The sequence below is a fragment of the Marmota monax genome, unplaced genomic scaffold (genome assembly GCF_021218885.2).
Source record: "Marmota monax isolate L192 unplaced genomic scaffold, Marmota_monax_Labrador192_F-V1.1 WCK01_AAM20220418_F8-fsc00006, whole genome shotgun sequence".
NCBI lineage: Eukaryota > Metazoa > Chordata > Mammalia > Rodentia > Sciuridae > Marmota > Marmota monax.
The window spans coordinates 5,810,089-5,825,269 of record NW_026693712.1 but is presented as its reverse complement, the minus strand read 5'-3'; the positions used below and the strand labels follow the sequence as shown (position 1 = coordinate 5,825,269).

General features: G+C 31.5%; 1 protein-coding gene across 2 annotated transcripts in view; it reads right to left on the bottom strand.

Annotated features, from left to right (window-relative positions):
• Slc12a2 (solute carrier family 12 member 2) overlaps positions 1–15,181 on the bottom strand; it is a 100,706-nt gene that overhangs the window by 22,773 nt on the left and 62,752 nt on the right. For both annotated transcript variants that reach the window (XM_046460150.2, XM_046460149.2), the window contains exons 11-17: positions 14,475–14,582; positions 13,234–13,357; positions 12,293–12,394; positions 10,971–11,126; positions 9,565–9,664; positions 6,009–6,120; positions 4,636–4,776 (exon numbers count right to left, since the gene is read on the bottom strand). In XM_046460150.2, the coding sequence (XP_046316106.1) occupies positions 4,636–4,776; positions 6,009–6,120; positions 9,565–9,664; positions 10,971–11,126; positions 12,293–12,394; positions 13,234–13,357; positions 14,475–14,582 (843 nt within the window). The remainder of the gene's footprint in view (positions 1–4,635; positions 4,777–6,008; positions 6,121–9,564; positions 9,665–10,970; positions 11,127–12,292; positions 12,395–13,233; positions 13,358–14,474; positions 14,583–15,181) is intronic.

Here is a 15,181-nt window from a genome sequence, read left to right as displayed (position 1 = left end):
TTTGCCATAATTCCATTATTATCAAAAGGTTTATTTTTTATTTTTATTTTGGGGGGGGGGGTTTCTGGGATTGAGCCCGGGGCCATGTACATGCTAGCCATACTCCAGTGTGTACCTCATACTCCACCATTGAGCTACACACTGCTGGCCCCCTAAAGATTTTAACTTTATAAAATTAACAACAACAACAACAACAAAAAAAAAATTAACAATAACATCCTGTTATATACTCTGTGCACTTCTGTTTCCAACTTCATTACTGAGATAACTTTCCCCAGAATGACTGAATGAAGAAATCTCTAAATTCTTAAATCTCTAAATCCCTAAATTCTTCGTAAATTCTAATCAAAGTACTTATTTTGTTAGAGGGTCATGTTTTCACAGTTTCCAACACAGTACATGATGTGCATTAGGGAAATAGTTTATTTCTGAAAACTTATCTACTCCAGAACATATTTCTATAATGGTTGACAGAAAATCATTCTTCATGGATTCCATAATTGAAAATGACTTGGCAAAATGCAATCATTTGAACCTTATTACAAACATTACTATCTTCAACTCACTAGCAATGTTTGTTTTCTGTGTGTCTCAGACTACAATTTGTAGTAAGAAATGCATTTGTTGTTATAATTTTCTTTGTATCATTAACAAGAATTTTTACTACAGCCAGAAGAACAACTGTTTCCCCAACTGTGGTTTTTCATTTTGTCTTTCACTACTAAGTAAAAACATTTTCCAATATCATAGTTGCCTATTTAAAATTTACTTGAGTTCTGATATGAGATTTGTATTACTTTAAAAATCACTGAAAAAACACCAAGTTTTTGCTACATGATCTGGATAGTTAGTTTTGAAAAGTTCAGTCAAAAACGATGGCTTCAAGTTATAATTAGGTAATAACATCATGGCATCATTTATACCTAGATCCAGGCTATATGAATATAAATGTATACTTCAAATATTTTTATTGCCCATTTAGAATTTTTTGATCCACTAATTTGAGAACATTTTTTTTCTTTAAAACATTGTTTATTTCAACATATGATAAAGAAATATCAGGAATACACAACACATACCACACAAGATAATTCTAGACCATTTTTCCTCCAGGAAAAAATAGTTTTGTCTACACTGAAATCCTACATGAGATTCATTTGCTTTAAAGGGCTATCATTATACAATCTGGAATTTTCTTTAAGAACAATGTCATTTTGCTATTTAAAATAAAGGTTTTGAATTGGGTTGATAATCAAGTGGCTGCTGTCTTAAAAAAAAAGAAAATGAAAAACCCAAATATACAAATGAAAAAAATAATATTGTTATGTCTCACGGCCTAAGGGGTTTTTATACAAACTACTGATAAGATTCTTTCTGAAAGTGAATCTTACTTTGTTGTGTAGGATGTATGTTCAAATGCTTGTTGAATGGTATTCTTATGATGGTATGCAGGGACAGAGAAACTACAGATACAAAGTTTAGTAAAACAAATAACAGAACCTATCTAAAAGACACCTTGAGGACTGTAGAATACTGCCCAGCATGGTGGTGATTCACACCTGTAATCCCAGGGGCTTGGGAAGCTGAGGCAGGAGGACTGCAAGTTCAAAGCCAGCCTCAGCAAAAGCAAGGTGCTAATAAGCAACTCTGTGAGACCCTGTCTCTTAATAAAATACAAAATAGGGCTGGGGATGTGGCTCAGTGGTTGAGTGCCCCAAGTTCAATCCCTGGTACCTGGCCCCCACCTGCTCCAAAAAAACCCTGTAGACTACTGTTAACACACTAGAGACAAATTAATGTACATAAATGTTTTCTGACAAAGATTACAAGGAAGGAAAATATTATGTGGGCATTTGTCACTTCACCTACTAGGGCTCCAGAAGGTACAAGGGAAAAATAAATACTTTCAGTGAAAATTTATATTACAATATCTATTAGTCCTCCAGGGGCAAGCTGGCACCTACTAGTAAGGACATTTCATACTATTTCTCAGACAGCTTAGGGATCTTTGTAAAGGGCTTGAATTTGTCAGGTTTATAGGCAATCTGAAGATGATACTGTTCTATTTATCCTACTTTGCCCATATTGATAAAATTTTCAGGATGCATGGGAGTATGTTAGGTTGATGAGACTGGATTCCGTCTCTTGACAAATTCACAATATTGTCATATATACCACAGAAAACCTCTAGGTGAGTGTTGCAAATTAGCACAATGTTCTGACAGGTGAGTAGTTCTCTAAGTATGATCTCTGAACTGGACAACCACCAGTGGTGATATCAGGAATTTTATTAGAGACTTAAATTCTTGAGACTTAGTGCAAACCACTTGATTCATTCTGAGGTGGGACCCAGAAATTATTTTAACAAGTGATTCTCATGCTGAAGTTTAAAAACCACTGCTTTAAGGAAGAATTTTCCTTCATAAAATGTATTACATACATAGTAATCACAATGTTTTTTTAACTTTTTAAAATTTTATTTTAAAATTTGTCCAAATTAGTAATAAATTGTATAAAAGTAAGCAAGATTTATCAACTGTAAACAACCTTATGACCAGGGGTAGCATTATACCTGAAATATTTAACTATATCATGTACAAAAAGGGATTAGTACATAAAATCATGTATTCACCACTCAGCTAAGAAAAAAAATTAATAACACATGAAGTACCCATATGTATCTTCATGTCCACTTTTTAGTAGTGGGGATTGAACCCAGGATTGTTTTCCCATTGAGCTATATCCCCAGCTCTTTCTATTTATTTATATTTGATTTTGAGACAAGGTCTTGCTAAATTGTCCAGACTGGCATCTCAACACTGAATCCTCCTGTCTCAGCTTCCCAAGTTGCTGTGACACAGGTATGTGCGACTACGTCTGGCTTCATGCCTGCTTTGTCTTTTTACTACATAATCTATTATTTAGGGACACATACATATAAAAATTTAAGTTATATATTTAAAAATATATATCTTCATAATCTTCATATATTTAAGTTACTGTTTTTCCTTATTTTCTTTTTGAGGTCTATCTATGTTGACATGCATTTTCTTTTCTCCATTGTATAGAATCCCACTGAGAGATACACTATAATTTTCAACTTTCTGATTGATGGCTGTTAAAGTTACCTCCAATTCTTTTTCACTATTACAAATGATGTTGCTGAAGTTTCATATAGTCTTCACATGTGAAAAGAATATTCATTGCTGGGTTGCTATCCAAAAGTGGTGGTTAAAAAAAAAAAAAGTGGTTGTTCAATCTAAATTAGCAGAGCAATACTAAGATTTCTAATTGCTTTACATAATTTCTAATCTTATGTATTGGAAAATATAACTTTTGGCCAATCTGATAGATAAAGAATTAAAACCTCAATACAATTTAATTCCATTCTTTTTCTGTCACTTATCTTTCCTATTCTATTCATATCTTTCACTTCTGCTCTTTCTTTAACCCATTTACTAGTATTTTTTTTATATACTTTGGACCACTGATGTGCTGCTTACATGGTAGGATTATTATCTTTCCTTGGTCTGTAGCCTCCTTTATGATTTTTTTTCACATTTTCTCTAAAAAATTGACCTAGTCTTCCTAGTTCACTTCTGTTTCATAAAAAAAAAAACTTCCCTAGATCATAAAATTATTTATATATTAAATGTTTTAAAAAATTGTTTTATATTTAGGTCATTTTGTTTGTCTGGAAATTATTTTTGTGTGGTCTTTGTAAGGATTTATTTTTTAATTTTTTCCATGAGAATAATCAATTGTTCCAGCTCATCCTTTCAATTCCACCTCTGTCATTTGTTAAACTTCCTAGATGAGTAGCTCTATTTTTCTGTTTCATTCCACTCATCTAATTGTCTATTACTGCTTTAATATTATAATGTTTTAATTACTTAGCACTCCCTAAATGCTATTTTTTCCTGAAGATTGTTTGACTAAAACGAGCTCAGGAGCCTCTGAGCCTCCCACCTCTACTTTAACAGAGCAGCTTCAAAATTAGAGTGAACAGGGGAAGCTTATGGTTGAGCTATTTTTTTTTTTTTTTTTAGTAAAAGAATGGGATCCCTGTGAAAATAAGTTAGAAAACACTATTTAAACCCATTTATTTCTCCTACAATCTTTAGGATGCAAGGGACTGATGTTCAGAGAAGTTTTAAAATTTGTTCAATCCAAAATCATCATAAGGAAAGGGTTTTCCTAGCATTTAAACTTATGATGGGTTCCATTCCTCTATTTTGGCTATTCTACTATATACAAAACTGAAAGAAAAATAAAAATTTAGTACTAACAAATAAACAGTGAGAAATATAAGGAACTGGTGTTTTTAAAAAATTAGATAAGGACTATATTAGTTACCATTTTTATTAAAAAAAAACAGTAGAATGCAGGAGGAATAAATGGAAATATTTTATGTGAATAATAAGCTAAGATAACTTTCTAATAGGTTCTTGGCTGGCAGCCAAGAATTTCTATAGTCCCTTTAGTTCAGAATTATAAAATGTAGTCTGCCATAATTAAGATATTTAAAAAGAGTTACCAATTGTATGACTATGAAGAAAGAAATCCAGAATGAAAAAGTTCTAAGAAGCTTATATAAAACCAGAATTGAGACACCTGAGAGGCCGACACATTTACCTGCATCAAATACTGTGCACCCTCTCTCAAGTCATCTGCATGCACAGGAGCATAAAAAGCCTTCATTTTGTTTTTAATAAGCCATCGTTGATATTTGGCTTGATCAATGGACATCTCTTTCATGGCTTGTCTTCGAGGGCCCTTTAAATTAAAAAAAAAAAATCTTAATATATTTAATTGAAAGGTAATCCATTTTACATTTATAAAAACCAACCTATTATTCAAGGTTGAAACAAGGTCTCTAAATATTGGTGTGGGAGAAGTCTAATAAAAGTATTTTATTTTCATGTAACTAAATTCTTCCTAATACTTAAGATTACAAAAAAGCATACTCAATGGCACAAGAGTATGCTAGCAGAAGGCAGGAAGAGAAGAGGAAAGAACAGACTTTAAAATAAACATATCAATCCAAAATTCATCAGAGAAGTTAGAAAATTATTTAAAATGAGGAAGAGATTATACAAAACAAAATAATAGCTTTCCACTTTTCTATAGAAAGTTTCCTAGTTTATTGTTTGTTTGGCCTAAATGTTATTAATTCTCAGTGACTGAAGAATATTACTGAAAATCAGAGTGAATTATGTATTAATACATTTTTCTTCACACTTCTGTTAATGAAATAAAAGAATTTGTGACCTTAAAGTTCTATTTTGATCCTTGTAAGCAACCCTAAAAACATGTTATATACAAATACACAAAGCAAATATTGTATATACCTTAATGAAGATTAAGGAAAAATATTTTCTGTTAGAGAAATTGCTTCATTTGTAATGTTTTGTGCTCAAGTCCCTGGCTTGAAGTGACAATTTCAGACAAACTGGAAAACTCCACATGTTCCAAGTGGGATCACTGTTTCAATGTATCCTTCTACCAATCCTCACTAGAGCTCATGGGCGGCTGTGCCGCGCCACCCCCGCCCCTTGACTTTGCCACAAGTAAAAGAGCAACTCTGGCAGAAGTTGGGACATGGGGCATACAACACATATTTTCAGCACCAAAATAAGATTAACAACATAGCTTGGGAGAAAAGTGAATCTGACAAATAATTCTAATTTCTTGTGCTGAACAAGTAAACCATCATCCAGTGATTGTTCTCAACATCCAAGATGCCAACAACAAAAAACTATTTTTGGCATGAACATTTACCACTATTTTAAATTATATTCTTACTTCTGGTTAGTATAACAGTGAAGCTTCAAAATGTCAAAATCTTTCTAAAAATGTTATATTGATACTGTTTATAGGCAAAAATATTTTAAAGAAAACTACCTTAAAAAAAGTGACAAGTTGCTTCCAACCCAGAAAGTGTTACAAATAACAAGTTACATAGAGTTAAAAATGTTTTAATCCAGAAAACAAAACTTGGTTCTTACCATATGAACATGGCCACAAATCATCAATCCAACATTTTTCGTGAAATCATGAACAAGGTGAAGTAAAGCTGGGCGTGAATTGGGAGAACCTGTCATAACAAGGCACTGTGGCCTAATTTAAGATTAAAAAGATAAAATTAGAGAAATTTGTGTTTTGGGCTATAAGAACATGATATTCAAGCTGTTTCTCTAAGAACAAAATATTACACTAGAACATTTATGTAATTGTCCTTACAAAATAGTCCATAGGCGTCTCTTAAAATGTAACTTTTATCTAGGCCTTTTTGGTACATGAAAAATGCAAAAACCAACACTTCTGAACAAACATTATGCCAAATGTTCTTCTAAAACAATAGGTAATATTATATATGAAGTTTCTGGTAGTAGTATAGGAAGAAATTACATGGCTAGTTAAAACTTAGGTATCAACTTTTCATGTTCTAAAGGTAATAAATATCCCAGTTCCTTCACAGAACTTGGAAAACTTAAGAGCATGGCCTTGCCTTCAAATATAAAACATGTTTCCTTCTTAGCTTGATCTCATCATAATTACTTCTATTTTATGCTATCAGCTCTCTCTAATCTAGCTTAATTTTAATGACTAGCCATGTAAGTAAAATCACCCATGGTAATTTGAAATAAAAGTTGTTAATTCTAATTGATGATGTTGTGAAAGCCAAAACTGAATTGAACTGCTTTTATAAACCTGAGATGGTGATATGACTTTCACATATTAACTATTAAATTTTCATCGACTAGAAGAGGGAATCAATCTCAGTTAACAACAACAAAAACAACAAAATTTTAGTTAACCATTTTATAAGTCAAAAGAAATTAGCAAAAAATTCTCAAAATCCCTATGTTATATATATTTTTTAAAGCACAAAACCACAAAGATAAAGAACAAAAGAAAAAACAGCACTGAAATATTTAAAGCTAAACACAAATGGAAGAACAGTGAGGATAGATGGGTAAACCCCACATAAGCATGAGAAAATGTGAAAATCCCTGATTTTATATCTAAATATGATCAAAATGCATAGGAATTGTAGTACTAGATACCTCTAGAAGTGGCAGGGACAGTGTGATAAAGAAACAAAAGTAAGGGGAACTGGTTTCAACTCTGTATAAGAAGCAACTAGAAAAACCCAAACATTTCCATCTGTATGATGGGCAATTGTCCTGTACCTCCTCAGTCCTAATTGGCATATTTGTTACAACTTCTGGTCTGGAGACACCAGAAACAACCAAGAGCAGAAGCAGTCTGTTTGAAATAGAGGAGCTAGAACATTTATTTATTGAGCTGGGTGCAGTGGCCATGCTTTATGCATGGGAATCTGAGGCAGGAAAATCACAAAATTCAAAGCCAGCCTCAGCAATTTAGTGAGGCCCTAAGCAACTTAGATGCTGTTGCAAAATAAAAAATAGAAAAAGGCTAGAAATGTGGTTCAGTTGTTAAGCAACCCTGGGTTCAATCTCTAGTACCAAAAAACCAAAACAAGCCACATTTACATATTGAACCATGAGACACCCAAACCTCCTTCCCTATCTGGCCCTCAACAATTTTGGTAGTAAGAACTTTATGTACAAGCAAAAGATTAAAAGATTCATTTCTGGGAAAACTAATCAAATAAAAAAGAAAGCCTTTAAGATGACTTAAATTCCTCAAAGAACAAGCAAAGCCACCCTTAATCTACATTAAAGACTTTAACTTACAAGACCCACTCACCGATAGCAATAGAGCTTCCTTGCCAAGAATTACAAATACTTTACTTTACTTTACTTTACTTCAGACAAGGCTTAATTTAAAAATCCAACTTAAAGAAACAGAAAACAGTAAGAAAAAAACTTCAAGGAAATAGTAATTACAAGGTGAAGAAAACAAAATCTTTAGGCAAGTTTGGTGAAGGCTGAGATAGATAAATACAGTTTAACAAGAAAAAATTATTAACTTCAGGGAAAACAGAAAACCTGTGCAGCCAAGAAAAAGGTATCATAATACACTACATGGCTCAGCTGTGTCTCATGTTTAGAGCCCTTTCCCCCAAATATCTAAATGTGATCTAATCAAAATAATAACATAAAAATATACTGAAAGATGAGGTAAAGAGAAGCGAGCATGCCATGTATTGGGCTCAGATAAAAAAAAGACATTGATAAAGTCTAAAATTAAAAACATGGGATTTATGAAATAAATACTAAGACCCAAAATCTGCTTAAGTTGAAACTGGTTGTCAGTGATATAAGAGAAACAGGGATACTAGGGGTGAAGCAAGCACTAATTCTGAAGACAAATCTTATATCCTATTTCTTCTTTTAGTGTTCATATACAATTCTAATAAAAAATTAAGTAAAAATGTTCCCATCACTATAATTAGGCAAAGCAACAGGTATTTCTGATGGTAAATTAACTCTTATTCATACCCTCAGTTATGAGATACATCATTTTACATAAAAGAATAGTTTCTATTTTTCCGTCACAGTTGGCATCAACTATTCAAAATATGCTAACTAAACTTTTCTTCCCAGGTTCTCATTCCTGGTATTTTTCCATTGGTTTACTGACATACATGGAATAGATTTCTGTATTTATTATATAGAAGTCATTAAGAAGTGATTATTTATGACTGAGGAATGTCACTTGTTCACAGCCAGACTTAATTTGAAGTATTTAAATATTACTGTTTAGTGTTCTACTTTTGAAAACAACAAACTTAGTTTTAGCCAAGTATACATATTAACCTGTAATTTCTCAGAATCCATTATAATAAACAATATTTCTAGATTTAAAGAAGTATATATCAATAGTTCTTTAGTAACTGAATCTGTCATCAATTACAAGAAATGTATTAAAGGATAGTTTTTATATTGATGACTGATACATGATTATAAAGATAAAAGTCTTATTAAGAAAAATAAGAGTTCTCTTTATTGTAAAGAATTGATTCTTTATTACAACTGGTTTTCAGTTAGTCACTGATGAGAAAGTGAATAACAAATATATTTAGTGTTTCAGTGAAATTACAAAATAATGTCGAAAATCTTTATGAATTTTTATGTATAAAGTAATTTATAATATAATATTAAAACGGCCACTGAGAGAAAAATTTTTACTTTATGAAAACTATCACTTAGACGTTTTCAAATAAGGAACTTCCAGGGCTGGGGATGTGGCTCAAGTGGTAGTGTGCTCGCCTGGCATGCCTGAGGCCTGGAGTTCGATCCTCAGCACCACATACAAACAAAGATGTTGTGTCCACTGAAAACTAAAATAAATAAATAAATCTCTCTCTCTCTTTCTAAAAAAATAAATAAAAATAAAAGGCACTTATTTGATTCATTAAAAAAAAAAAAAGGAACTTCCAAAACTTTCGTAACACTAAGGTAAATAACTTTTTTTCTTATACAATTTGGTTTTAAATAATTCAGTTGCCCAAGTCCAAAAATAATATTCTATTCTTTTGGAGAAATTTTATGGAATAACAGAATATCTTGCTGAATTAAGATCGGGCTGGCTAGCTAACACAAAATGTTTCCATGTAAACGTATCACCTACCTGAAGTTTTTCACATGGTCTTCCACTCCGGAAAGTCGAATTGAATGCTGAAGTGCATTCAGATAAGTCAGGGCCTGTGTGGATGATCCCCAGTTTACATCTATAGGAAAACAATATTCATGTAACATAACGCCAATGATTATGTCTCAACAACCAATTTGAGACTCACACTGAAACATACTTTCATATTTTAAAAAGGCAATTGCTAAAATAAATTACTATACTTGACTTTAATATAGCATGACACTACTACTATAAGCATCTTAACTAGAACTGCATTTAAAGTATAATTTAGAAAAGACAGATGATAATACTGTAGATACATTGTATACACAACTCAAACAGCCTTTTAAGAATAAAGAAATCAATTTAGAGTCAGGGACAGTGATGCTCGCTCAATGGCTTGGGAGGGGAGGCTGAGGCAGGAGGATCGTGAGTTCAAAGCCAACCTCAGTAATAGCAAGGGGTAAGCAACTCAGTGAGACCCTGTCTCTAAATAAAATACAAAATAGGACTGGGGATGTGGCTCAGTAGTCAAATGCCCGTGTTCAATCCCTAGTACCAAACCAAACCAAACCAAACCAAACAAAACAAAAAAACAATTTAGAATAACTGTTTATATAGCTAAAGGTCTAAACTTTCCAAATTTTTCTTGCTAGATTTTTCTTCTATATTCTGGAGTAATTCCAATATATCCTAGACATCATCATCTTGTGCGTATATACATAACCATTACCAATATGGAAAACATGATCATTAAAGTATTTCCCCGTTAAAATATATTTGTCCATTTTTCCTTGCCACATAGTAACCTACTGGGAAAGACAGCATGTCATCCAGTGTTTTGTGAATTCTGTCCTACTTCCTATAGCTGTAAGATCAATACAGGAAATACATGTGCTTAATAGGCCAGAAGCTACCCAAACCTGATTCTTTCAAAGAGTAATTTTAGCATATATAGAGTGCCACAGAATGTTAATGATATTAATTTATTATTTTTCTATAAATAGGATTAAAAATTTATAAGAATAAAACTGCACAGAAATAGTCTAAGGTAATTATTCATTAAAACTCCATATGTATGTGCCTGCCTATATCCCAGATACTTTGGAGTCAGAGGTAGAAGGATTGCAAGTTCAAGGACTACATGAGCAACTTAGACCCTGTCTCAAAAAACAAAAAGGGCTAGGGGAGTAGCTTGGTAGAGCAGCCTTGATTTCAACTCCTGGTTCAAACAAAAACCTATACTAAAACAAAAACAAAAATCTCAAAACAGAACAAAACAAAAATTCCATGTATTTAAAAAATTACAACAAAAAACTATGTGTACTTAGAAATAAAGTATTTTAGTTTTTACTTGAAATACTTTCCAAATATACAAATACTAAATAGAAAAGGTTACTAACCTGGTTTTTTGTAGGTAACATAAATATATAGTCCAAGGACTATCACATATGTTAGCAATGCAGCCCACCAGTTAATGACAAACATCACTATACAACAAAGAATTGCTCCAAGAAGTGATATCCACATGTTGTAGTATTTGAATGCAGGACGCCATCCTAATGATAAATAGATAAATAAGTCATTTGAATTCCTCATCTACTTATATAATGGCACATATGTATGTCTACACAAAATGACTGTAGCTGCTGCACTGAGAGCACTTTAAAGTGCCAGGAATTCAGGAGATATCTAATGAGAAATAGTATCTGTAGTATTTTATATATTCATTTTATTAGAAAGAAACTAATAGTATACCAAGCAAAGTAACATTGCTAATAATTTAATAATTCAATATTTAGAACTAATACTACAAATGGGCCAAGCTCTATGTTAACACATTTTTATTAAGGAGACTTAGATCCTCAGAAGGAACAACATTTTTGTTCTATCAGTTCTACCCATGATTTCATGTCACAGTTTATAAAAGTTCCATATACTTTTTCAGTTAATAAGGCCACCTTATGTTAGAATTCCACCAGACTCGAAAACATCTAGAGGGATGAGGATGAAGCTCAGTGTAGAGTGCATACTTGACATGTGTGAGGACTTAGGTTCAATCCCCAGTATTAAGAAAACCATTTTTTTTTTTGTAAAAGGTTAACTACATCATAACAATGTTCTTAGAACTGAAACAGAATCAACTAAACAGTACAAAAAGACTTGAAAAAATAGATAATTCACAATATATTTTAAATGCTTTGAAAATAATAAATAGAATATTATCAAGGGCTGGGGTTGTAGCTCAGTGGTAGAGTACTTATCTAGCATGTGTGAGGCACTGGGTTCAGTCCTCATCACCATATAAAAATAAATAAATAAAGTAAAGGTATTGTGTCCAAATACAACCCCCGAAAATTTTTTTTAAAAAGGAATATTACGGGGCTGGGGATGTGGCTCAAGTGGTAGCGTGCTCGCCTGGCATGTGTGCGGCCCAGGTTCGATTCTCAGCACCACATACAAAGATGTTGTGCCCGCCGATAACTAAAAAATAAATATTAAAATTTTCCCTCTCTCTTTAAAAAAAAAAAAAGGAATATTACCAGTAAACTTCATGATAAAGAGATCTTTGAAACCTTAACTTGATTTAACTATAAATCACAACTGATTATTAATAAGCCAATTCCACACATGCCAACTTTATAACTATGTTTAACTTTTGATTTCTCTGAAATCAAAGACATTAATATATTTATAAAACATTTTTCAAAAACATAATTATCACCTGGAGATTTGGCAAGTGATGCATGGAATACTGAAAAATTGATCAATGCATATGATGCAAGGAAGAAGTTAGAGATAATTGGAGCAATAACATTCAATTCAGCTGTAAAAGAAACAGAATAACAGACATTTTTAAATTCTTTAATATCATGAAATATTTCAACATTTAGATAATAGCATAATGAACACCTCTATAGTCACTATCTAGATTTAATAGTATTTTTGCCATAAATGTAAAATAAACTTTACTTTCAGGAATTATATGTACACAGTTGAAACCCTCTTTATATCTCACTATTCCAAACTTGGCATATTCCTTCCAATCATATACATATGATAAAACCAATTCCACACATGCCAACTTTAAAACTATTTTTAAGTTTTGATTTCTCTGAAATCAAAGACAAATATATTTATAAACATTTTTCAAAAACGTAATTATCACTTGGAGATTTTGCAAGTAATGTGTGGAATAATAAAAAATTGATCAATACATGGAATACTGAAAAATTGATCAATATATATATTATCAGACATATATAATATAGTTTTACTTTGCATATATAGTCTTGCATTATAAAGTACTATTTGGGGTGTTTTTAAAAGAATTTTACATAAATAATAAACTGTATCTATCATTCTTCAATCTGATCTTTTAGGAACCACATCCCCAGTCATATATTTTATTGCTTCTGTGAAAATCTAGGAGCTCCTTGTAGCCCCAGTGAGGACTTTTTAGAGAAGGTAATAAATTCAGGAGTAATCTACTGAACAATAATATCTGTAGTACTTTATACATTATTTCATTTGATTAGAAAGAAATTAATAGAATGTACCAAGCAAAGTGATACTTTATTAATAATTTAATAATTCACTGTTAAGAGCTAATTCTACATACAAATGGGCCAAGCTCTATATTAACACATCATTTATATAACTAACCAATTAAAATGAATCCAAGTGCAATTAAAAATGTTAAGATGTAACCACGAAGAGGTTCATTATTTTTTCCATAACCTTTAGCAAACATCTGGAAAGCTGGGTAGATGTTGTCCTTACAAAGAGCCTGATTAAAAAGAAGCAAACATTAAAATATATCAAAATTAGATAACAATTTGTTTACAGTTTCAATAGGTTAATCAGGAAAGGAACCCAAGTTTCTAATCCCAATCCTCTTTCTCTATTTTCTCATGATGCTTTACCTACAAATTTTGAAAGTGATTAAGACATTTCAAATATTGGAATGGTAACTAGTTTAGACTACCTCTTAAGTTTTCTCTGTTTTACCCCCATTCCCATGTTGAAATTCTTCTATTTATGAATAAATAATCAGACAAGCAGGTGTAAAAATAGAAATATAATAAAACAGAAGTTTTCCAACTTGATAAGGATGGCATAGGTGTAACAACTTTAAGAAAACCAAGACTAAATTCTAAACAGATAAAAATCCTCATAAAATTTAACCACTTTTCTTAAAATATCATTGAACTCTGTTTTAAGAAATATATTCTATATCTTTACTGTACTTACTGGTTATATTATAATATTAAGAACAAGGCTGTAAAATCAACAGTTAATTTTCATACATTCATAATAAAAAGTATTTATTTCCTATTCCATGTTGAATGTCCATCAAAGGAAAATAATATTCATCATATTTATCATTATAACCTTAGCAGTTAACTATCTGTGGCACATATTAAGCATTCAAATATTTGTAAAATAAATAATTTACATTGGTGTTGTCAACTCTATTATGTTTTTTTCCCCCAATATGTTTGTAGTCTCGGGGATTGAACAGGCCTTGTATGTGGTAGGCAAGTGCTCTACCATTGAGCCACTCCCCAAAGCCCTTTCCTTACACCACTGATTTATGGTTTAGATTACACTCCTAATTCTTGGTAAAGATTGTGAAAATTTATGCTAGGTTTGTCAAAAAGCAAACCCATCATCATTTCTAAAAGAACAATTCAAAGACTACTATACCTTGATAGTGAATAAATGCACAAAATGTATAAACATGTGCATCTTATACATAAAATGTATACCATAATATGTGCACATGTATGTATCATATACTTCAGGTTGACAGATGCAAATAATTTAAAAATATTAACAATCCCAAACTAAAAATTTTATCTTAGCTCCCTCTTCAATAAAGCTTGCAATATGAAAATACTTACCTGAAATATTTTGGGAGCACTGACAAGAGATGCTAATGCTGAAGAAAGAGTGGCGGAAAAGATACCTGCAGAAATTAATGGTGCAAATCCTGACACCATGCTCATTACCTTAAATAAAAATGACGAGAAAAAAAAAAAAGAAAAATAAGTCTTAAAAATAATATGAAAAAGAATATGTAGTCACAATTTTATTACTCTAATAAATGAGACAATTCTGGGTATAATTTGATGATAGTAAACAATAACATTGTGCAATAATAATTTGCATTACAAATTTCTGAATTGGATTTACCACTAATCCTAAAATGTTTTCCTAAATTTTGTAAAATTTCAAATACACATAATGACACAAAGAAGTTTATAATGAATCACCAATTATCCAGCACCAGGTTACAATTAATGTTCAATACAAAGTCAGTCTTTGAATTATTTTACAAAAAAATCCCAGATATTTAGTGCATACATGTTTCAGTGTTCATCTCTAACAAGTAAAGATTTTTGAAAACTGCAATGACAATATCACTGTCCTGGATTAAAAAATTAATCTCTTAACAATACCATATCTGGTCAGCATTCACATTTCCTCGATCATCCCTTTTTTCTTGACCTTTTAAAAGTTTATTCAAATCAGGATCCAAAAGGATTACATTTATTTGATTGATGTATCTCAGGTCTTTTTCAATCTACAGGTTCACACTCCGTTTTCA